A 25,225-nucleotide genomic window follows, 5' to 3' on the forward strand; every position below is an offset into this window, starting at 1 on the left:
CCGACTTTCTGGGTCGATTTTTAAACTTGGTTCAAATCCAACCCTTTTTTTTTTTTTTTTTGGACCCAAATCGGGGTTTTTTTGACCCAGCTGAAACTTGTACCAAAGTTGTCTAATAACAGTTATTGAAGTGTAAAAAAAAAAGGTCATACGCAGTTTTTGAACCTTGCAGCGATGTGCCTTTTCATGAAATCCAAGTACAGTTTTGAAGCGCATGCAAATTAATTGAGCCAAACACATGCCGGGAAATAGGCCGGCAAGGTTAATTAGAGGGATGCCGGCAGGAATTGATGATTCGCTATAAAGGCTGCGAGCTTGGATACAGCAACAAAACTTAATCAATCTGCTCATTTGAAATTCACCTGCGATCCTTTTGGACGATAGCTCTCGCAAAGTCTTGATTAAAGCAGCCTTGAAGGAATTAAAACAGCTACATTGTGTCTTAACGAAAGGCCTCTGACATTCATTCCTCTCTCAAAACACACCAAAAAAAAATGCGAATTACATCGACTCTGAACGGACAAATTGAAACCACTCGTTACCGTGGTTCTGTCTCAAGCAACTCAGGTGCTGACTCAAATGCAATTACCTGCCTGTGTTTATTTATTCTGCTGCGTTATTGTGCTGTTATGAGACATTCCCCCACAAAGAGTAAAATGATGTTTCTATCGCCAGGGGAAGACGTGACGCATGTTGACGCTGACAGATGCTCCCCCACCTTCTGCCGCCCCAGATTGATCCCATCTTGTCAAAGCGTTCGCTTCATTTCCTCCACTCTCTTTGTCTACGCGTCCCTTTTCAGACAAAGAACACTGAACCGGACACGATTCTACTAAAATCAGCAGCCGGCGGCCTTACTCAATCAAATTAATCGATTCATGTTAACATACGTTTTCTTTAAGTGTAAATAAAGACAGAAGTAGCATTTTAAAGGATGATAATGATCATGTGTACATTAGAGATGGACCGATGTTGTTTTTTCAGGGCCGATGCCGATTATTAGTAGCCAAGGGGGCCGATAACCGAAATTTGAAGACGATATTCATATACAGTAAAAAGGAAAATATTTCTTTATACCGTTTTAAAAATACAAACGCCAACACTTTGTTCAAATGCCCTAAAGCATGATTATTACAAAGCTTTTCATATTTGCAACACGTTAAAGGTTATTTTGCTTTTTATCGCGAGAAGCAGACGTCGTTGTTTTCAGATTCTCTCAAAAAGTGCAGCAGCATGTCTTAGAAAAACGTCAACAAATAAACAGCTCCTTAAAGTTGTCTACATCCGAGTTTTCTAAAATCACTATACTGAAATGTTAATGTTTCACTTAGCTTTGTTTAAAATAAAAAGAGCATTGAGTTCCCAGGCACAGTTTAGAACGTAAAGTGAAATAAATAAATAAATAAATAATCCCCTGAGGTTTACCCGATTTTAATCTAATCTGTTATCTGCTGGCAGATATTTAAAAAAAAGGCAGATGCCGATATTCGTCAAAATGCCAAATATCGGCGCCGATAATCAGCCCGGCGGATAATCAGTCTATGCTTAGTATACAGTACGCATCCATGCAGTATTTTGACAATTTATGGAGTCAAACATCTACTGTGAATTTTGCCGCTCAGCTCCTTGCTAGAGAACAGCAATTTGTCAAAAATGTACAGAAACATTGAACAATGCATTCAAAAGTTTCCATTTTTGATGCAAAGTCATGTGATCATTAAAAAAAGATCGGGTAAAGTGAAAACAGCCATGAGGGCAACTTCCATCGCAGTATCGAGCCATCAAAGCAGTGCTGAGAGATTCGACTCAGCTAAGCAGTGCGTGCAAGTGAAAAAGACTGTGCATGCCCATAGGAATACTTTTTACCACAAGCAGTCTCTGTCTAACAGTGTCACACCATTACAGCCAACTGACTGTTTTATTTTACATATATATACATACAGTGCCCAGCATAAATGAATACACCCCAACAGGTTTGTAAGAACACCTTTAGTTCAATTTCAGAATCAAGATTTTCTATGGGATACTATCCTCCAAAATTCTCCCACAAATGTGGGCCACTGAATGCAAACAAGATGTGTTCATTGGTACACACAAAAACTCAATTTTCTTACCAAATCTATGAAACAACATGTTGCACAAAGAAGTAGAAAATGACAAAAATTGTTCTTTCCAGGCCTAACAGACGTGTTGCTGTCCATAAAAGTCATGGAGGTCGTACAAAATACTGGAAATAGTCGTTTTTGTTGTGGGCTTGGCTGTATAAAATATTCTAATTGATTAAATGTAATATATACATACATATACATATATATATACGTATATACACATACATATATACGTATATACACATACATATATATATATACATATATATATACATATACGTATATACACATACATATATATATATACATACATATATATATACATATACATATATATATACGTATATACACATACATATATATACATATACATATATACGTATATACATATACATATATACATATACATATATATACATATACATATATATACATATACATATATATACATATACATATATATATAGACACACACACATACATATATATATAGACACACATATATACATATATATATAGACACACATATATACATATATATAGACACACATATATACATATATATAGACACACATATATACATATATATAGACACACATATATACATATACACATATACACACATATACACACATATATACACATATACACACATATACACACATATACATACACATATACACACATATACATACACATATACACACATACACATACACATATACATACATACACATACACATATACATACATACACATACACATATACATACATACACATACACATATACATACATACATATACACATATACATACATACATATACACATATACATACATATATATATACACATATACATACACATATACATACATATATATATATACACATATACATACATATATATATACACATATACATACATATATATATACACATATACATACATATATATATACACATATACATACATATATATATACACATATACATACATATATATATATATATATATATATATATATATATACACATATGTACATATTGTACATGTTTGCATATGTATGTTTTTTTTAACATGCACATGGCTTTAAAATATCCATCCTTGAGTGGTGACATTTAGCTGCTTGCCAGGGGGCACGGAAAACAATCCTGCAGAGATGTGACAGCGGCGCCTCAATATCTTCAGCTTGTCTGCAACTAAACTGTCACGACACCTCAAAACTAATGAAGCGGTGAATTGTTATGCGTGGGCCTGAGGCAAGACAGTCATGTTAATGTTTGACTTCCCGGATCACATAAATGATCTCATACAGTCGATACAAACTCAGTTTAAATATACTGTTGTCCTAATAAAGGGAGACTGAAGAAGAAATTAGGTTCCGAAACATTAAAAACATGCTAGTGGAAAATAAACCAAGTATGGCTCTGAGGTCAGCAGACAGTCAATGACAACACGGTAAAGCAGAATTTTAGCTGTTATGCTACACGCTAACTGTGGTTACCGTTTCCTTGAAATCCCTGTTATGAAAAGAATATTGACATAATTAACGGCTATTGAGATGCAATCACGTTTTCTCCCGCCCATAATGTGACACAAGTAGACTTAAATACGTCAATCCCAATTCCCCACCCACTTTAACCACACCGTTTACAAGCACAGGCCTTTTATTTCACTCGACCCAAGACGCAGAAAAATCTACAGTGAAACAATGCACATCCGATTGACATGATGCTTGTCCTGCGTCTTGGATTAGGTGAAGTCTCTCTCAAGTTTGGGCGAGAGGTGGTGTACACACTCGTATCGGCCGCCAGCCAACCTCAGGGTTCATTTTTAAACAAACATCCTTCACACTCACATGCCCGTCACCAACATGATGAATTGAAATCGGACGTGATCTTTTACCCTTCAGTCCCAAATAAGATTAGTGTTTGTTGTGGATTAAGCTGCTTGACGGAAAGACTAACCAAAGCCGACTCATGCCGAAATCTTGCATGGTTTAAAAGCAGTATTTTTCGGGAAATGTTGAATTTCGAATTGTACAACTTCAGGGGGATTAGACAATATCAAAACTGTCTTATCAGACCGGAAATGTGAACGGACGGCTGGGCGATACGGCTGAAAAGTCGCGATACAAGTATAAGTGCGTTTATTCCCCCCCGCACCCCCTAATCCCAATAAGAAAAAATATTAAATAGATTTAAAGATAAATACGATAAAACTCAACCATCCAGAGGAAAAAATGTACAGTGATTGATCACCTGTCTATCACGCTATATATTGATATTGAGTTATTGCCCAGCCCAACAGGCGATGCATACACAGAGATAGAGAATCCCTGCACAATTTCCGTTGTGTGTCTGAGGGCCACTGAGTTTGCACGGTGACATTTCAGACAACAATGATTATTCAAAAAAAAAAAAACAAAAAAAAAAAGCAGACGATAGCCAGTGCGGTTGGAAAAACACAGAACACACACACCCTTTTGTAAAGTGATATTCAATATGGAGCATGAGCTCCGTGTCCATGTGAATGTGAATAAATGAGGTGGAGAGACACTGCTGGCTGCATGAATAAGCGGGTTGTGCGGGACCTTTGCTACCTGCAAAGCCCGGTTGGCCCCCCGCGGTTACATTCGCGCAGTCGGCAGCCATTAACGATTAACAGAAAATGCCGCACATCCTTTACAATTGATGAAGGTACGTCATGTAGAAAGGCTCCAACGGTTCATCTCCATCCAGCACACTTTGGTACAGGGAAACCCATCAGGCATTACATGTATTTATTGACTTTACCCGCCATTCTTTGGATGACCACAACCACGGGTTGCCAGGCAAGACAAGCTTATTGAATGTAGTTATGGAAAATTGTGCAAACTCTAAGCCAAAGTCATATTAAAAAAATACAGCAAAATATAAGTAGGATGCTTTGGTACAAATTAGGAATGGACCGATTATCGGCCACGTCGATTATCTGTGCCGATATTTGGCATTTTGACGAATATCGGCATCTGCTTTTTTTCAAAATGTGATGGCCGATAATAAATCTATTTAAAACCGTGTTAACTTCTAGGAACTATTTTTGTACATTTTCAGTTAACTTTATAAGAGATTGCACTGACCCTGGCAACATTCTGCACCTTTTTTTTACATTTTAAATCAAGTGAAATTTGAACTTTCGTGTCAATTTGAAATTTTCGAAAATATAGCCAGCTATTGTTTAAGTTTTCACTTCCCTTTGTAAGACATTTTGATGACCCTGGTAGCGCTCTTTTTGTTAGAATTTTGCAACAAAGTTGTATATTGGCAAAAATGTATAATAATCAACATTTTGCAAATATCCAAAAAAATGTTCAATAAACATATCGTCACTGTCATGTGAAAAACACTTATCTCCATTTTTTTGAACGAAAGTGAATCATGTTTCCGCGTTACAGACATCGAATTAAGAATAAGAATAAGGCCTTTATTGATCCCACAGTTAAAGTGAAAAATAAGAACGTTTCCAAAATTGGAGATAAGTGTTTTCACAGGACAGCGATGATATGCTTAAAAACAAAACAGAGGGTTGCCTTTTTTTTTTTTTTTTGGACGCCAATATTAAACTTTTTTGCTGTAAATGAATATCGGCTCCAAATATCGGTTATCGGGCCTCCTTGACTACTATTAACCGGTATCGGCCCTGAAAAAACGATATCGGTCTATATCCAGTACAAATGTAGATGCCAAATTTCATAATTGTCCCTGTGAAACATTACAGCACATTATCCTTGATGGAAAAAAAAAAAAAAGGAGGAGTTGCCCTCTACACGTGTGGGCAGCTTCTCTGCTTGGAAAGAGGACGACGACGACGACGACCAGAAGTGACACAACTCTCATGCTACTGTCGCACACGATTACATAAGCAAGATGTTTTCACACGTGCGTATGTTGCCCTTGATGCTAGCCAACTGTTTATAGCAACTTGTTTTGCATATCAGTGCACTCCAAAAAAGCAACACTGCTCAAGGATTTCATTGTCCCCCGACCTTTGCCAGTCATATCTTGTGAAAATTCCAAGTGAGAAAAGCAAACCGTTTTGAAGGGAGGAAACCGATCCGAGCTATTGCGCAAATATCGGGCATTTTCGATACAACAATTTGCAATGTCATGAAAATGAAAGAAACTACAAAACAGGTCGGCCAAGAGTATCAACGGCAGCTGATGAGCGAAATATTGCGAGAGCCGTTTCGAAACCCCCTGCAGCTCAAAATTGAGCTTCACGTTCTGTTCTCGGTCCTACATATCATCAAGACAGCCTAAAAATTGGAGTAAAACAATTAGAGTGAACAAAAGACAGGCGGACGCAACCTCGTCTAGAGCACTACATCACCCAAAAGCTTGTTTACCGCTGGAACACTTCCGAGGGGGAAGAACTTGATTGGAGATTTGATTCTTGAAGTGAATGCAAATCAATCTTAGCGTGATTACATCTCCTGTCTGCTGCGCACCCGCACCACCACACAGCAGCAGTAATCCAGTCCAGCTCCAATACATCAACGCAGGAATCCATTTAAATAACGACACAAACCTACCGCTGCCATCAATTATGTGCACGCGTTGGGAAAGTGCGTGTCCTTTCCCCACCCAGTTGGGTTTTCACCTCTTGACCAGATAGATTTGTGAAGAAACCACCGTGGCGTGGCAGGATGTGAATGCACATTGCGTCTTCGCGACAGCTCCCGGCATCGTCGTTTCAAATGTAATTCGTTCCGCTCACACTGTTTAAGTGAAATGAGCCATCTGGCTTGTCAGGTTAGCCATGACTGAATAATGGACTATTTCAATTCATTATGCAACCCGCTAATGCAATGTATTCAAATGATGGGAATTTGTGAAGACAAGGCAAGCGTTTATATCGAGGAATATATTTTGAATCCCGCTGAGAATTACTCCTAACGTGAAGGGAAAAAAAAAAAAAAAGCCATGACTAATTCATTGACTGGCGTCATCCTCAAACGACGGGCGCTCTCGACCCCAAAGTGACTTGGCCTCATTTCAAATGCCTCCTGTTCCTGAACCGATTTCTTATATTTGTCAAAACAGGCCCACCCACGCACCTGCCTGGCCAATTTACCAGTTGGCTATCATTATGTTATTTGTGTACAACACAGAATTCAAGAGAGTGAATTAGTAGTAGGGATGTAAGGAGTCACTCAAGCCCCGATTCGGTTTTCAATTTTCAGTTCCCGATTTTCGATTCGATTTCTTAAAAAAAAAAATCGCTTCCGTGCTTGTCTCTTTGCGCTAGTGTGGTTCTGCAGCCATCCACAAACGCAATACGCAAAGATGTTTGGCGCAAGCGCATCATTTGATCTTCACATTGAAAATGTGCGATGCATCTGGAATGAAAAAACATTTCAACACGCCATTTTCTAGATGAACTTAATCAATCTGATTAATCAATTTATCGAATCGATTCATCTGGTCAAATCGATTAAAATCGATTACTCGTTGCATCTCTAATTAGTAGTGATGCATTGAAAAGTAAAAATTGCTCGCTTTAGTTTGTTTGAATGATGATAGCAGCTTGCTTTATTTAGCACCTTTTAGAAATGGCCTCACTTTTATCAGCAACAACGTTTGAAATGAATAAAAGTTATTACCAGGGATGACAGGTCTGACTAGAGGCCACTCAATAGTGTTTTTCGCACAAAATCATCAGATGTGGTGTGGCAGATCTCTACAACGAGACAGATATCAGGGATGGCGGCTGCCACACTCAAGATTCACTGCGCAGTCGCAAAAGATGCTTGATCCAAGCGGGTCAGAGCGAGGCCTGGCGTCTGGGTGGATTTTTGACGTGGTAGAAAGCAGAACTGGTTATTCTTTGGAAATGTGACACAAATGTGAAGCTTGAAGCTTCCAACGGCAGAAACGGATCATGGGTCAATTTTAGTGAGCCTGTTGACAATTAAGTAAGCCATTTTATTGATTTTCATGCACACACGCAGTACCATAAAAAAAGCATTTGCCCTCTTCCTGATTTCCGGATATTTTCTTTTTAATTTGTATCACGTTTACATGATTCAGATCGATTTGAATGTTTCACACAAAAAAAAAAAAAAAAAAAAACCACCATAGTGTTGCTATGCCATTTTCTGTAGCGCTTATTATCCCCGCTAGGGTCACTTCGACCTAACAAAAGTCAAAAATGGCAGCCACCATGCCCCGCCCCAAATTATTTAGGCAAATGATTTGGAATGACTAACGATTGAGAACTAAAATGTTCAACTGAAATGTACTGTAATTTAAAATCCGTAGAGTGCACACTTAATATCGGGAAATTGCACCTCGGCTGAGTCTATTTGGCACAGTGAGTTACAGATTGAAATTACGGCAGCCGGAATTATGTCGCAAACATTAGAAGATTGAAGCTCTGCTCTGCTAGTTAAGCACTGTGACAAAGCTGCGACTTTCAATTGAAGCAATCATGCTGCGGTACAGGAAGTCCCAAGCACTGATTGGACTCATTTGCGGCTCCAGCTGTTAGCGCTTTTGCAAATATGACACCGAAGAGAAACAGAAAAGATTCTCTAAGCAGAAAAATACAACAGCATACACAACATTTTATTATTATTATTATTATTATTACTAAATTCTACATCTATGCTAATTTTTTCTCTGTTTCATTAGGTATGAGCGAACCATTACTTAATTAGCAATTCGGGCCTTCATAAATCTAGATTTTTAAATTTTTTTTACATCTACTGTGATGTCGAAGGCTGGAATTCCACAACATAGTTCAAGTGACAAAATTTGCACAGTTAATACAGTATATGAGTCGTGGCAGCCCAAAGAGGAAAATATTAATCGGATACGCTCGAATCGGAATCGGATCTCTTCCCACAGTGTATACAAATCAAATATGTATTGAATAACATTGAGCATCATGGGGTTTGAATATCCCCCAGGAACACAAACTCATTTACTGACACTCACCGTAAAGACGCCAATTAAAGATGCAAATTGAAAATTGAAAATGACACTTTCAACCAAATCATAAACATAATTTGGGAAAAACTTATAAATTTAGCTGTAACAAATTACACCCATTTTTTTTTTGTTTAATCCAACGGAAAAAAAAAATTCTGTATAAATACCCAAAGGATTCTGAATTATAGACATGTTTTTACTCCATATTTCCTGTGTAGAACAGTTTAGCACAGGGATGGGCAACAGGCAATTCCTGATCTTGGCTATTTAATTGCAGGGTGAAATCTCAAGGTTGATCTCCATTTTGTCTTGCCAGTTTAGCAAACGTAATGAAATGAAGTCGACTCAACTCTTTTGTACAAGGGATGAAGTAAGCCAGCAAATGCATTGTCAGAACAAGAAAAGAAACAGAAGGCGGTTAGATGGACGGCATCGCTTTGACAGCCGTTGTCGGAGCGGAGCAACAAAAGGAAAGCAGATCAATTCTGCTCAGCATTCGTACAGTATTATGTGAGCTTGGAAGATCGCATCAGTGTCTTGGGGCATTTTTGCGAACATTCTTCATTCAATACTCTTTCCGTGGTGGCTCTAATGGCACAATTTCATTTATGGTAATAATAATATAAATGTAAATATATATATATATATACATATATATATAAATATATACACACTCACACATACATACTAATGTCCTTTGGTTACAGAGCCTCAACTTTCGCCCTGAGTAACCATGACGAAATATTCCAAGTTGCTCACGCCAATCTAAGACAAGTGAGGACACTGTTTGCTGTGCCCTGCTCATTCTGTCCAGTTGGTCCAATTGGTTCTCGTACGCGACAGGGCGGGAAGCCCACATCGGTTGATCTATCGCGTACCATGACATCAGCCTCCATTCGCCTTGTGAGGTGAAATACAAACGACCGTGAGAAGTGACAGCGAATACATATATGCCAACAGTCAAACCTATCTGAGGAACAAAGGGAAAGACTTTTTCGGTGGGAAACAAAATGTATTGTTAGCGTTCACGGGACATGGGCAAGGAAGAGGTTAAAGGAATGCACGGGTGTCCAGGCAATCATCGCCAACCAATGATTCCTCTGTCCTCCTAACCCTCTTTTTCTTACCTTATCAACTACCCGGCTCGCAATCTATCTTTTTCCTCCTCGCAGACCTCTTTTCATTCGGCTTTGCTGTTTGTTGAGGAACCAGTAAAATTGGCCACCCAGCAGCTGTCCAAACACCGATGGCAGCGTTTGTGTTTGTGTTCGAGACCCCCCCCCCCCCCAATGTCCCCGGTTGATTTCATGCTTGCTATTATCGGAGCTCAACATTTCCCTTGCAGTCGCCATGGGACCAGGTAAAGAAAGAGCAGATGCAAGAGAAGGAGAAATGAGCACGGAATACGAAAAAGGGAAGAGGGCTGCGGCTCACGATGTAACGGGGGAGAAAACGTGAGCGGGCGCGAGTTCCATCGCAGTAGGAATTCAAAAAGGCTTGACTGCTGAGCCTGAAGAAAGTCAAGTCAGACATACCCAAAAATGTCCTTCCATCCACCGTTTGTGTGCGCTCTGCATACGAGTGGCTGCGTCATATTTTGTAAGAGTGCATTACAGTCATGTGTCAGACGCTCCTTCATATGCAATTTGTGTCACCGCGTCTGTCGTAACATGACCACGGAAGCTCAAGGCGACAGCTGCTCCCTCGTTCCTTCAACCAGTGGCGTCACCCGTAGCCCAAATTTCGGTTGGAGTCGCCCCCTTTTTTTTGTTTTGCTTTCACTGCGGGGTTAGTGAGCATTTGCACCGCAAGTGGACGGAGACGCTCGTATATTGCCACTCGCGCCTGGACGAGAGAGAGCTGGATGGTACCCAAACAGATATCGAGCAAGGGGGCTTGTATACAACCTGGGGCACGATTTATCTATTGATAATGGGAACCTCAGCAGGCCCTTTTCCGTGTGCGCGGCTTGATATCAAGCCTGCTGCGACAACATCTGCTCGCAGAGCAACTCACAGGCCCGAAATTCTGAAAAACAATCCCGGTGTGTACAGTGAATAAGTGAACAACTGCATTAGTAAACAAGTCAAACTCACTTCTTCTTTTTTTTTTTTTTTTTATATAAACGCAAAGACTCCACCCACTTATGGCAAAAAAAAAAAAAAAAAAAAAAAGGTGTTTTTAGTTTTGTTTGACAGTTGTTTTCAGTTATGAGAGGAGATTCTTACCAAGAAGGGCAAGGCCACGTCAGCGAAGTAAACAAAAGCAGCCCCGAGCGTGAAGCCAATGGCCACAGGCAGAAAAGCAAATGAGCCGTACTTCCCAGAATCCTCGGCCATGTCGATTGCCGGCGCCAGCAATGACCAATAGGAAGCAGCCAACATCACCTAAAGTGAGGACGGAAAGGTCAAATCAGAGACAAAGAAGAGACAACTTGAAAATATAGCTATCGCCACTCAAAGAATCCAATCCCGTACGTATTCATGTTTAATTTTTTTTTTTTTTCAGAATTCTTTTTAATGGCAAATATAAGGGCGCTTCAATTATTCGGGGATTTTTGCTCTCTTCGGTCTCCAATAGCGGAGGTCCGCAGTCTACGGAAGACCACTGAGAGTTCCATACACCATATTTCTTTTCTGTATTGCTGCCCATATCCTGCAAGCATACGGATCAGGACCAAGCTGAGCAGTACGGAGCTCGGCGAGATGTGACGTGAATCGTTTCCGAGAACAACGGACACAAAACAAAACAAAATTGAAGAAACAACATGTACCGCTGCCTCAAAGACCACCGCTGCCTGCTGTGCTGCCTCCAATGTTGATTCCTTCGTTGTGGTCATGTTTATTGACAAAAGCATTCTTTTTCAGACTTCTGTAAAGGTACATGTTTGATTCAAAGAAGCCAGTAATGTCAAGTTTGTTGACTGTGCCTCTATCACTCCTCGAAAAAATTCTGGATATCCTCCGACAACTCGCGACACCGTCACATGTATATTCTGATGCATTTCATTGGCTAATTGGATTTTTTTTTTTTTTTTTAAATGACGTATACGATCCCCGACTTTAAAGGGAGAAACACGCAACAGCGCTCACGGATTTAGTGGTAGAAACGCTCCCGTCCTTAATGGGTTAACGTCGCCGTCAGTCGGTCCTCCCACCGTCCCCAAAAAACGTCAACAAAACGGGCGCCCGGTAGCGACGGACTGTCACCGAAAAACGCCGTTTATAGTGACGATTACTCTGACGCAGGAAAATCAACTTCCATCAGTGCTAATTCCGTCATTTAAAAAAAAAAAAAAGTCCCGTCATCCGTCAGTTGACAGCAAAAGAGACTGTGACAGAATGCCCACCTCTGCCGGGTATTATCATCTTAGAATTTGCCAGTGCCACGAAGGAAAAATTGTTCATTGACGGTATTCGCAGGTAACATATCCAGGCCGACTGAAGCGAGCTCAAATCAACAGAGGTTTGTATGGTAAGCACATGCGTGATGCATCACGGCGCCACTTCACCCGCCTCTCTTAAACTGGTGTTCCCGCTGATGTAGAACAGGGTCAATGTAGACTCATCAGACCATGACACTGTGTGACCCCAAACTCAAACCCAAAATGTTCCATTTGCAAATTGAGGCAATTTTCAGAACAGTTTCCCGGATGAGTGGATGTCCTAAGGATACGGAGCCGTTTACTCCTAATAACTTGGTGTTCTTTTCATGTTGCACATGTAGAAATGCTCTTACTTCACTACAATATGCAGTAAATTGATCCTGGTAAGTGGGCAAAGAAACATACACGGTTGATTTTTTTTTTTTCTTCCTCTGGTCCTCAATTACTAATTTTTTTTTCCAACCTCGGGTATCGTATTTCATGCCATATGGTGTGGAAATGTATGCTAAAATAATAGCAATAAAAAATAATAACTAGAGCTGCAAGCAGCTAATAAAGTGCCTTTGCATCCCTGGCCACATCGGGATACAGTTTAAAGCATGCTCAGGGAGGGTAAAATCGAATAACGCCACGAGTAAAATGGTGCATTCAGGGTGCTGTCACAGCATCGGGAACTTGCCCACACACCGCGCTTTTCGGGACGGTAATCGTTTTCCTTCGATAATAATATTATTACGACCGAGAGAAGCCGAAATTGAAATCGCGATTGCATTTCTATCAACTGCCCAGTCCGAACCATGACACAAATTTGATTGGGCTTTCTATTGCAAGTGTCGCAGCTCATTTCTCCATGCACCCATTGCCTTATCGGAACAAAACAGTTATTCGTTTTTCTCGCTGATATGTAATCCATCAATTCAGGTCCTCTTGCAAACAATGTTCCGAGTCAGTGTCTTGCACTTTACCTCATGACAGATTTAGTCAACGTAAATACATCTCACTGATTTATTCATCAAATCTTCTGCTTCATGTTCCCTTGCCTTCCTCAATCTCCTGTAAGCATAATTTACATTCACATTGTGCTCAGGTCTCCCTCTAAACTCATGAGATAATAAAATGCCAGCCGTCAACCGTTACATCTTTATTGAAAAGCTCTCATCATCGGTGTAACCATGGAAATGACGGATAGCTACTTATTTTTACTTATTGTCCTGAAGGTTATTCAAAATTGAAACTATATTGGCTTATAAATTCGAGTCAAGCTTTTGACATCACTGCATGTACATTTTGTTTACTAGGTGAGCGTCCCTTAAGCATAGAGTGGCCCGATTGATCAGGTGGCTTGCACTGTGCGCGCTCTTGAATATTCCCCCTTGAACAGGAGAACGAAGAAGGCTTTGTGCTATATCCGTTGGCAGTCATCGATTCGCTAAGGTAAATATAATAAATGTCTGACTCAATTGCTTGTTAAGCATTAAACAAAGCAGGTTTGTTTTGAGTGCGTTGAATATACATGAATTGTCGATAATAAGAAGCTATAAAAGCCTCGGAAGCGCTTGCACCACGACAAGTCGCGATTAAAATGATGGATTCAACCCAATAACTACAAATTGGTGGGTATTTCTAATCCCGAGATATCTATTGCATTTCCTCTGCGTTTCGGGCAAGACATGTTTGTTTGCATTCACGGTCATTTCCTTGTTCCTCGCAGGGTCCCCGTTTTGGGTGGATCCAATTGTGGGCTGTCAATTTTTGGTGAGCAGCGAAAATATGATCACCAAAACCGTAGGAGAACTTTCTCTTCACACATAGAGATATATGTCTGTACAAAAAAAAAAAAATCCAATCGAATTACTATTACTTTTCTTATTGAGGGTGGACATCAGCAAATTGGGGTATTATAAAATACAAGAGTACAGAGAAAAAAAAATGCTTTTGAAAGACGAATTACAGTCAATTAGAAGTTCAATTTTAAAAATCTCTGTAACATATTTTGTATAAATATTGAATGTTTGTGGTTTATATTCGGGTGTGCTCAGTCCAGAAATGACAGTACCGGGTCACCATAATTGAAGAGAACAGAAACTCACCCCTGCGGCAAATCCTAAACTTCCATCCAAGATGTGCTTCTGTACAAGGCAGAGAAGAGTAGATTTATTGAGCCTTAATTGCATTTTCCAAGACAGAAAGTCATTTTCAACATTTTAGATTAGTCAATAATTTGTAACTAACCAAAATGACTAAAGTCATCAATGGCTATGGAACTGTACTGCTATAAACAGTGCTTTTAGAAATTCCAAGTGTTCTTTTCTCTCTGTTAAATTGTAATGTGAAATTTTGCACTGTTGCCTGATACAAATAGAGGAGCAACTGGTTATATTGAGTGTTTGAATAACGCGTCTTACAAGTCATTCACCACAATAACAATGACGAGAAGCATTTGCCACCCAAGTACAGTTTCCGGATATGCTAACAGTTAAGCTGGAACATCATCTTTATTTATTTTTTTTATAACGATTTTATCGTCTTTAGATTTTTGTACAGCCTGCTTACCTAAAAATGAAAGTGTACAAAATTAGGAGAAACAGGTTATACTGTACAAACCTGTCGACCGGAGAAAACGAATACCATGGCGGCCCCAGCAGCAGTTAGACCCCAGGTAAACAGAGTCCCCAGCAGCGCCTGTGCCACAGGGGAGTAGCCTTCTATCATATCGCCACACCTGGACACACAGTAAAACAAATCAACACACTCGGATCAGTAGCTATTTGAAAAGAAAAACTGAGAATCTATAACTATATGATACATCAAGTATGACAGGGCATGACCACTCAATTGAAGACAACAACAACAACAAAAGTACATTTCAGCACTGTCGCCCAAATAGAACAAATAGAGGATGTTGGCCTAACTCACCTTAAATCAACATACCGTTAAAGCTTCGGGTTACTAGTCTGTTTGCTTCTGCACACAGCAGAACTAAAGGCAGTTGAACCCTGTTTGCACTAGATTGTAACAGCCTTGTCTTTTTTTTTTTTTAATTTGCAATTGCATGGGCGAAACCAGTTTGAATTAGACAATCCCTCCTCAATCAGCAGATACTTAAGTCTACAATATCCAAATGATTAAATAGGACACTCTACATACTGTTTTAATTTCATTTCATTTAATAGGTTCCAAATTGTGCTAATTTTAGGGCTGATTACAACAATGAATCACACAATGAACATCAATGATTACTGAATCAACGTTAACATCAAAACTAGTCTGGAAATTTTACTGTCAATGAAACTAAATGACATTTTTGTTAGTGGGTTGGTCTACATACAAATGTAAGTGAAAGTTATATTAGTGTGTTATCTGCATATTAGTTTTTAAGACAACAAGATCTTTGGTGAAATACGTGTTTTTATGAACTGGGACCTTGTTACTGTATCTCCCACTTGCCTGATAAATATTAAACATATCTCCAGCTACTACAGGTATGCTACTACAGTAATTGCTTCAGAATCAAGAGATAGCAGACCAGTCTAGACATTTCATTCATATTTCTACTCTTGCAAGTTAAACAACACAAACTATCCGGTATGCTTTAATACTGCAGTCTTTCGCAAATGCACACGTAATACAGACAATGTCGTTTCAAAAGCAACGTAATCATTGCAGGTAAATGTAAATTCAACATCGATACTGCATAGAAATCAATTTACAGCATAATGTACACGGTCAGAACTCGGCTTCCTTGAACCATTGACAATAGGTACTTCTTGCAAAACGTATGCTACAGCTCGAAACAAACATTAATGCTATTTTCCTCTTAATGTCACACATCTCACCTACTGCCGTCCGATTTTACTTCTAATCCCATGTGTTTACTTCCTACTTCCCGGTACACGTGTCTATGACAATGTAGCCCCGCCCTCTAAAGCATTTGATTCGCCAAAGGAATGTGGCGTTTCACCGAAATCCCGCCCAACCTTTAAAGGAACATGACAGTCAGGGAACATAATAATAATAATGATAATAATAATAATAATAATAATAATAATAATAATAATAATAATAATAATAATAATAATAATAATAATAATAATAATAACAGATTATATCAATATAACGATAATGATTTCAAATTTCTAATAAATAGTCTTTAAAAAAATGAAATGTCCAAAAACAAATGTATTACCTTAGCTTCTCTGAAATTAAATCTACTTTATATGTAAACTGTGCCTCATTATTACAATCACTTATGAGCATTAAGGGGAGTGAATGTTGGGGATATAGAGTTTTGCTAAATTAAGTCCACGGTTCAAAAGGTCCCACGTTATAGCTGATCTAAATGTCTTCACACCTTTTGCATTGATCTTAACATTATTTTCTTAGTGGATTTCTGTGCTTGGTGGATTTCTGATGAACTGCGCAAAATGTTGGTTCAAATAAATGGCGCAAATTGTTTCAGGAATTGACATGAAAAAAAAGTTGTTTATCATTGATGGTTGAGATGCCTGCTGCTGCGTTATGCTAATTCACCATCAAACATCATCCCAGTCACCACAGCATTTTGGATAGCCTCCTTTGATATTGCCAGGAATCCACCATCATAAATTTATTTCCCTTTAGGGGGACCAAAAATGGTTTCAAAACTAGTACAGTTGGTTGGAAGTCGAGTCAGTTATTTTGTGTTAATCAATTTAAATTGTGTTCCTTTTGTATGGTCAACCCTAACCTGAGAAGAAAGATTTATTTACAAGAACCACACAGGCCTTTCAGACCTGACCAGAAGATTTGACAGAATTTTTAAATCTCAGGATGACTTTCATTGGAATCTCAAAATTTGAAAGTCCCTTAGTTTGTATGATTTGGAATCACTGTAGTATCTCATTAACCTATGATAATGCAGTTGTACAGACATATATACAAAAATATGTTGCCCCTCTGTCTTGATGCCCTCCGAAAAAAAGTCTAGAAACTTCATGAAACTGACTTGCACAAAACAGTAAAAGAACTCCCTGAATCATCCTGTGCCTCGGCTTAGTGATGCATCTACAACAGGCTGTATACTGCAGTTATAAATAAAGGTAATCCAAACCTGCCTGTGACAGAATTGTTACTTTAGACATAAATCAACATTTATTTTAGTGTGTCTTGCCCTTAATACAGTGGAAAATCATTATCTCTAGTGTGTCTGTTAGCAAAATTTGTAAAGTAGAATGAACAGTTTTACAAAATTCGGGGGGGGGGTTGAAAAATTAACCAAGGAAGAGGCAAATAATAAAGTTTGAGTAGATGACATTTGGCATCCAGCAAATATGTCATTAGTCTTTTTTTTTTTAATTGTAGTCACACTACTAGCACATTGAAATTTGCCTTGACAGCAGCTTTAGTCAAACATTTCTATACTTCAGTAAACTATTATCCTAAAAAGGTGCTTGTGGGTAAGGCCATGTTAGACAAATTGATGTCTTTGCCCTTAGAAAATATATTCTGTTAATCATAATCTCATTTACCTTAATTGTCGTTTTACTACAACGATGAAAAGGATGACATTGACATTTGATATTGGAATTGCAGCCAGCTACCTGTCTCTGCGCAGAAGAACGGTACCAAGATCCCTTGATACTATGCATTCAAATAAATGTACAATTGATCTGTATGCAAACTCTACATGAATATGTCTGTAGTAAGGATCAATTTATTCTTATAGTCTGTGCGACTGAAAATCATTACATTTACGCAATAGCAAACAAACAATATGGCTAAAAAAAAGGCATTGTTTACCATAATATTCACAGTCATGGGTTCATGAAATTAAAGCGGAAGTCAACCCAAACATATTTTTTTTCAAGAATATGTTCCCAGCAGGCCCACTAGTTGAAACAGGGCATTCGGATTAATTTTGCGTTTGTGCAAGATAAATTAAGCAGCAAAATGCACTCCTTTTTAGCCATCTCCGGGGGCGGCCATTTTGTCTTCTGTCGACTGAAAATGACATCACAACTGCTCACAGCGACCAATCACGGTCATTGCTCATTCTGATTGGCTGTTAGCTAGTGAATCAATGCATGAGATATAAGTAAACTATGAGAAAATTCAGCTCCTAAAGCTCAGCAAAACTCAGTTTTCTTTCTTTTAAGAGCGCGTTGGTGTGATAATGGCATGCGAGTGAGTGCTCGCGTGCATGTGGCCACCCTCAGAGAGATGTTGTGTCAGCCTCGCCACCCCAGTGAAAAATTTCAGGCGACGCCCCTTCATTGAAAGATGAAGTCAAGTTTGACTTTGAGAAGGAGGATGTTGATGAGGTCCAGTAGGAGTCCTTTGAGATGGTGCAATTGGGCGTGTCGGAGGGTGAATCAAGCCCCACACTTTTATCCGCCTGTCTTCTTTCACACAGAGCCCAGTGAAGCGCGACATTGCTGTGTCTTTGTGCGAGATCAAACAGTGACGCAGATTCCCCACAAACTAGATCATTAGATGCGGGGCAACGTCACTGTCAGCATCGGTCGTGACGTAAAAAACACTTGCCGGGCAACAACAAACGCTTTCAGTCGTTTGGCAAAATTCCCTTTCAGTCACACTGAATAAAATAGTCTGTTGAATTGACTCAATTTCATTTCATCGAGAAGCTGGACTGTTTTGTCGACTTTTAAATCAGAACTTTTGTTTTTCCACCTCTTCACACTTGATCACTATTTGATCATGCATCGCATGCTCATCTGATTACGATTGTATTTCCAAAATGTCGCAAGTCTAGAAAGCGAGGAAGGACAGCCCAAGAGAATGCGGGGATTTTATCCTTTGATGAATAAACCAGACTTTAATCTCAATGTTTGCCGGTGTGTTCCTTTGCTGCAGACGCCTCTAAAAGCATGAGATGAATGCCAGAATGACACCAAAGTGAAATATTGCCCATGAAATATGAAGCACCTCCACGGTGTTTTGCGGGATGATTAATAGGGGATGCAGAGGTGGGCCACATTGTATGAAGTGTTGGCAGCAAAAGCCGCAGCCTAATCAGCGTCAACTACAAAGGCATTTTTTTCCACAGTTACCTGGAACTCGTTGCCAGATTGGAAATATGTCTCCGTAAATCTCCTGATGAATGAGCCCCGAGACGGTTTAGAGAAGTGTTAAGTGTCTTTGGAATCACGTTGCATTCTGGATAAACACTTACAGCATGGGAAATAATTGGCTGGCCTCGGTTATTTTGAGGATTTTTAGGCAGGCGGACACCCCGCAGGATTTCTGGGGGTATTCCAGCTATGCGTATCAGAGTGGCAACAGGATGGCGGTCATCGCTCATCCATGGTCTTTAATCTTAGCCACCGCCCCCTTAACCTTTACTTCCTCCGCTGGTGCCATCTTTTTCCGAGCTGCCTCGTTTTATAACATCCCCCGGTAAAACAAAGCGCAAGAAAACGGCATCCCATGTCAAATGTCACGGCGACAAAAGCCCTGAGAAAACAGACGTGAGACACTTCTTTCCTGTGTGGAGATTTACTTAAGTGATGGTATCTGTGTGTGTGTGACCCCCGGTCTCAGCTATGAGCTTAAGGGGTGGAGTGCGTGGAGCCATAATAGATCGAAGGGAGGGTGTGTGTGAAGTAAACAGAAGCAGAGGGAGGAGAAGGGGGGGGGGGGCGAGTTATGAAAATAAGAGTATGGGAGCAGATGGAGTTTACCTTGGAAACAAGCATTACAGCACAGAACCTGGGGTGGGGGGTTGGGGCGGTGTCAAGAGGGGCTTTAGCCAAGCTGGACTTCATCACAGCCTCTGGAGACTGATGAACAAGGGGGTGGACGAGTTCCAGGCACACACAAGCAGACGGCAGCGCTCGTCCCACACCGCGGGGGGAAGATATATAAAAAGGGCTCCCAGGGAGAAAGCGCGGCCAGTAAAGCATCCGTCCTGTTCATTTGAACGGTGTTCACGCAAAGGGCCCTTGGGTGCGCAGGAGTAGACTTTGACTCTTTTTTTTTTTTCCCTCCCCCCTTTTCACAAATAAAAGCACTGAGCGGATGCTGAAGAGAAGCCAAAGCCTGATTTGATCTTTCATTTTTTTTTTTTAGGTCGTTCACCTTCCAGCTGAGTACTTTCTATTGTGAGAGGTGAGAGGAAGTTATACCGGAGCGGCAACGGTGACTTTTTGTTTCATGCAGAATGGAAGTGGAGATAGACAACTGGACTTATGTGGGTGAACAATTGGACTTCAAGGACCGTATCGATGGTTTCGGTGTCCTCATGGCCATTCTCTACCTTGTGGTGTGCCTCGCCGGACTCGCCGGGAACTCCCTGGTCATCGTGGCCGTTCTGAAACTGGACAAAATGTCCTCGGCCACCACGGTGTACATTTTCAACCTGGCGCTTGCCGACGGACTCTTCATGGCGGGGCTCCCGTTCATCGCGAGTCAGAACTTCCTGAACCGCTGGTTGTTTGGCGACGCGGCGTGCAAAGCGGTCATGGTGCTCGACGGCATCAACCAGTTCACCAGCGTCTTCTGTCTGACCGCGATGAGCATCGACCGCTACATGGCGCTGGCCGACCCGCTAAGGTTCGCCTCCTGGAGGACGCCGCGCTGCGCCAAGATCGTTTCGGCCTTCCTGTGGCTTTTCTCCATCCTCACCATCCTCCCCATGGCGCTTCACTTCTCCGCGGACCGAGGCCTGTGCATCCCCGATCTCGTTTCGGAAACCTGGTGGCTGGGCGTGCTGTCTTACACCTTCGTTTTGGGTTTCGCGTTGCCGTTCGCCATCATGACCGCCTCGTATGCCGCCTTGCTGCTCACTCTGAGGTCGCAGCGACTCCGGGCCACCGCGGCCGGCCACGAGAGTCACCGGCCGGAGCGGCAGGTCACCAAAATGGTGGTCGCGGTGGTGGTCGTGTTCGGTATGTGCTGGCTGCCGTTTTACACCGTCAACTTCTGTTCCACATATCAAACCAACCTCACCTTCGCCCGGGTCTTCGAGTTCTTGGTCTTGCTGTCGTACTCGTGGAGCTGCGCCAACCCCATCCTTTACACCTGCCTCTCGGAAACCTTCAGGAAGCACTTCCGGACCCTCCTCTGTTCGGCCGCCAAGTCTTCTCCCAGCATGCAATGCAACACCGAGCGGTACGACCTAAATGTCACAGATGATGTCACTATTGTAGCATAGAGAGACCACGACTCCGTTTTTTGTAAAGTACAACCGTGCACATGTTTGAGAACAGGTATTAAAAAAAAAAAAAAAAAAAAAAAAAATGGTATTTGCCTCCAAGAAGGAAGCCATGTATTGTTTATTTTAATCTCAACCGTTGGCATTTTAATTGTCAAAAGAGATTTGGGGATCTTAGGGGGTTGGCTCACACAGCAAATTAATTAACAGGATGTCGATTTTTTTCTTCCATTTTATGCTAGATTTTTATTTACGTACAGCACTTTGTTTCAGCTTTGTTCACAGCCTCCAGTTGTGATGTCATTTTCAGGCTGCAGTTTTTTGTTTTTTTTTTGTCTTTCAAACAATTTGACTTTGAGGAATTTCTAACACTTTATCCGCATAATCGCTCCTTGAGCTCGTTGTATAATCTGCTTGGTAAAAATTCTTCTCATAATTCCATCCACTGGGGGCAGCGCATTCTGCTGCTTCGCCTGTTAGACTGCATTTTTGGGTGACAGCTGGTGTGTAAACAAATGAATGCGACCCAGTTGCTCCAAGCCAAAGCAGCACAAGAACAAGAATGGAGAACTCCTGATTCCGACTTGTCCCGCATGCGTTCACCCACATGCACATTTGGAAGTGTCTCACGGTGACATTTTGTGCACATTGTTTTCTAGGATATTTGCAAAAATTAAACGATACGTTTGAATGTGCAGGCGCTTTAGACATTTTATTCAGAATATTTTGTTAAAAAGAAGAGCATGAGAGAGCGAAAACTACAAGGCAGAGGTCATTATACAAATGAAAAGGAATATGTGAGTGACAATCTGTATGATTTGAACAATAAAACTGATGTGGGAATGTTTGCTATTATCATCAGATCAAATGTGTTTTTTTTTTATGTGAATAAATATGAGGGATTTATATTCACAATGACTCATCAGATATTTGATCTAGTTGATTTTTTTCCTCCCCCTGTAGTTTTCTCAAATATTCTGTAAATAAAGATTGTTTCTTGCAAGGCATCCTAGAATTGTTTTTTTTGGGGACATATTCAGCACTGGAAGTATAATTAGTCTGTCAATTCATATAGCCTAAACACATCTGACTTTTAACTCGAGGAGGATTAGTATGCACAAATAGAAAATAGAAAAGGAATAAATCCATTAACGTCAAAAGTGATGGCTAAGATCCTTCACTCTCGAGAAAATGGATGGATGCATTCAAGTATAATGAAGTAGCCTTTCCCGAAGAGAATCAAGAGAGACTTCATTTTCCACTAACACGTATATTTAACTCATGGCCACTAGCCTACGGCAAAACCTTATACTTTGTACCTTCGTCATGCGCCAGAACGTTGACATTAATATTCATGTGTTATTCAATTATGTAATGTCATCTTTCGCTGGAAGAGAAGCCTCCGCATGGTTAACGGAAACGGTACGACGGAATCTTGCTTGAAAAATAAACCGCAATAAAAATCTGGCGATGGGTGGCCAATTGAGAGCTTTCACGATACACGTGAAAGCTTTACAACAACTCTTCCATCACTAATCCGGACTGACAGATGACTGACCTTACAGGTGAACCTACGTCGGTTTGGACCTCGACAGTCGTCATTACATGATGAACAAGCAAGCTAAGGGTCTTCATCACCGGCGTCTGCTCTTGTAGGTACCCTCGAGACACTCTGTGAGCCGGAAATTCCGCGAGCCGAGACGCACTTGTGTAGAGACGCTTATTGTTTAAAAGCACTAATAAAGCTTCCTTCCACAACTCAACGTCTAAAAGAGGAGGTCAACCCACACATATTTTTTTCAAGAATATGTTCTATGCAAGCCCACTGGTTAAAACAAGGCATTCTGATAAATATTGTGGTTTTTTTTTAGACATCTCTGGAGGCGGCCATTTTGTTACTTCTGTCGCCTGAAAATGACATCACAACTGCGCAGGGCTCAGGTAACGGCTGACCTGTTTTCTGAAGCTGAGCTGTGATTGGTCGTTACCTGGACCCTGAGCAGTTGTGATGTCATTTTCAGTCGACAGAAATGTAAAAATGGCCGTCCCCATGAGTTGGTTAAAAAAACGGGTGGATTTTGCTGCTTAACTCATATTGCACAAACACACTATTAATCAGAATAATGTGTTTCAACGTGTGGGCCTGCTGGGAACATATTCTTGAAAAAAATATGTTTGGGTTGATTTCCCTCTCTAAAGAGCATGACAAGCTGACGACAAGAGGAATTTCACTGACGGAAAAAGAGGAGGCCGAGTGCAGCGTAAAAGTTTAGATCATGTGAAAGCTTACTTTTAGGGGCTTTCTTCCAAGACAATAACCTCTTGTGGATTCATACACGATGGCACACTATTAATGCATATTTTTTTTAAGAATTAGAATTTTAAAAGACTCGCATATTGCCATGTTTGAAGTATTTATGACATCCCTGTTATGAATCCCATAACGACACTTGCTGCCACAGAGCCGCTAGTTCTGCTCATTGCTATATTCTTCATCCTATTAGTGTATATAAACCAGATGCAAAGTATCCGAGAGTTTCCTCAATGAAAAATATTGATGAGGCGCATGAAAGACGGTGGCATAGTAAGATGTGTATATTAGAGTGTAGAAATGTCATTAGTTGCCCATAACGTGATTAGAGGCACAGCATTAAAGGTCAAAGTTAATTACCATAATCTTCTAGCTTTGAGACCTTCAGTGTTTCAATTGCCTCCTCCTCTTCCTCTTTTCTAGTCCCCGCCATTCACCATATTTCCACAAATCGGCTTTGTCATTTTTTTTTCATTCAACATTCACATTGTGCAATGTGCTACTGACAGATGGCCCGATCATAACATTTTAAAAGTCTGGCTCTGTGCTGCATTGTTGTAAAGGACGAGGATAAAGGGTAATGCCAGTTGTAAGAATCCAATTCATGATTTGTCCTTTGCGGCTGTTTATTTCGTATTACTTTGGCAGCTGCTTAATGGAGAAGATGTCAGTAAGACTTATATATATATTAGGGCTGTCAAATTTAAAGCATTAACGATGGAGATGAATTTAAACTTTATTATGCACTAAAAAAAATGTACTCGGTTAACTCAGTTTTATTTACTTCCTGTAGCAGCTGACCTCTGCTCACTGTGCAGCCAAACTTCGAGGAGAGTCACAAAGATGGATTTTTACGTCGTTTTACTTTAAAAGGTTGGTCGACGGCTCATTGGAGGAATCCAAAATAATTTGCACACTTTGAAAAGCCAAATTCAAATACCATATTAGTTGTACGTCTTTCTTTCAACTGTTGTGTTTTACACAAGGCAATACACTACAATACAACTTTATTTTTATAGCGTTATTTCATAACAGCTACAGCTCTAACAAAGCACTTTACATTACAACAAAACAGCAATAATACAACACGTGAAAGCAATAAATTAAAACACAAATTACATAGACACCGGAAAACAGCAGAAAACCTTCAGTCTCACGTCGGATCAAAAGCTGGAAAAGAATCGCATTCAAGGATCAAAGAAAGCTATTAGAACAGTCTTTGAATCAAAATATGAATTTTTTTCCATATTAATTCCAAGATTTTACTGAAGTAAATATCGGTTCACAAGCTTT

The 25,225-nt window shown here is 40.3% G+C and overlaps 2 protein-coding genes across 5 annotated transcripts in view; one reads left to right on the forward strand and one right to left on the reverse strand.

The window, feature by feature from the left end:
* The window catches only part of slc39a11 (solute carrier family 39, member 11), a 68,359-nt gene that overhangs the window by 19,439 nt on the left and 23,695 nt on the right, over window positions 1-25,225 (reverse strand). For 2 of the 4 annotated variants that reach the window (XM_086016758.1, XM_086016757.1), the window contains exons 1-4: window positions 16,307-16,379; window positions 15,075-15,192; window positions 14,561-14,599; window positions 11,314-11,472 (exon numbers count right to left, since the gene is read on the reverse strand). In XM_086016758.1, coding sequence (XP_085872884.1) covers window positions 11,314-11,472; window positions 14,561-14,599; window positions 15,075-15,192; window positions 16,307-16,338 — 348 coding nt within the window. In that variant the 5' untranslated portion in view covers window positions 16,339-16,379. Of the gene's footprint in view, window positions 1-11,313; window positions 11,473-14,560; window positions 14,600-15,074; window positions 15,193-16,306; window positions 16,380-21,416; window positions 21,586-25,225 lie in introns of those variants that run through there. The other 2 variants (XM_086016759.1, XM_086016760.1) reach the window with 2 other exon arrangements.
* Window positions 20,398-22,502, forward strand: LOC147129317 (somatostatin receptor type 5). The gene has a single exon (XM_086016761.1). It carries the CDS (start codon window positions 20,629-20,631, stop codon window positions 21,619-21,621), a length of 993 nt encoding a protein of 330 aa, XP_085872887.1. The 5' UTR covers window positions 20,398-20,628; the 3' UTR covers window positions 21,622-22,502.

This window comes from Filicampus tigris, chromosome 19, assembly GCF_054856515.1.
Source record: "Filicampus tigris isolate MCC_2025a chromosome 19, RoL_Ftig_1.0, whole genome shotgun sequence".
Taxonomy (NCBI): Eukaryota; Metazoa; Chordata; class Actinopteri; order Syngnathiformes; family Syngnathidae; genus Filicampus; species Filicampus tigris.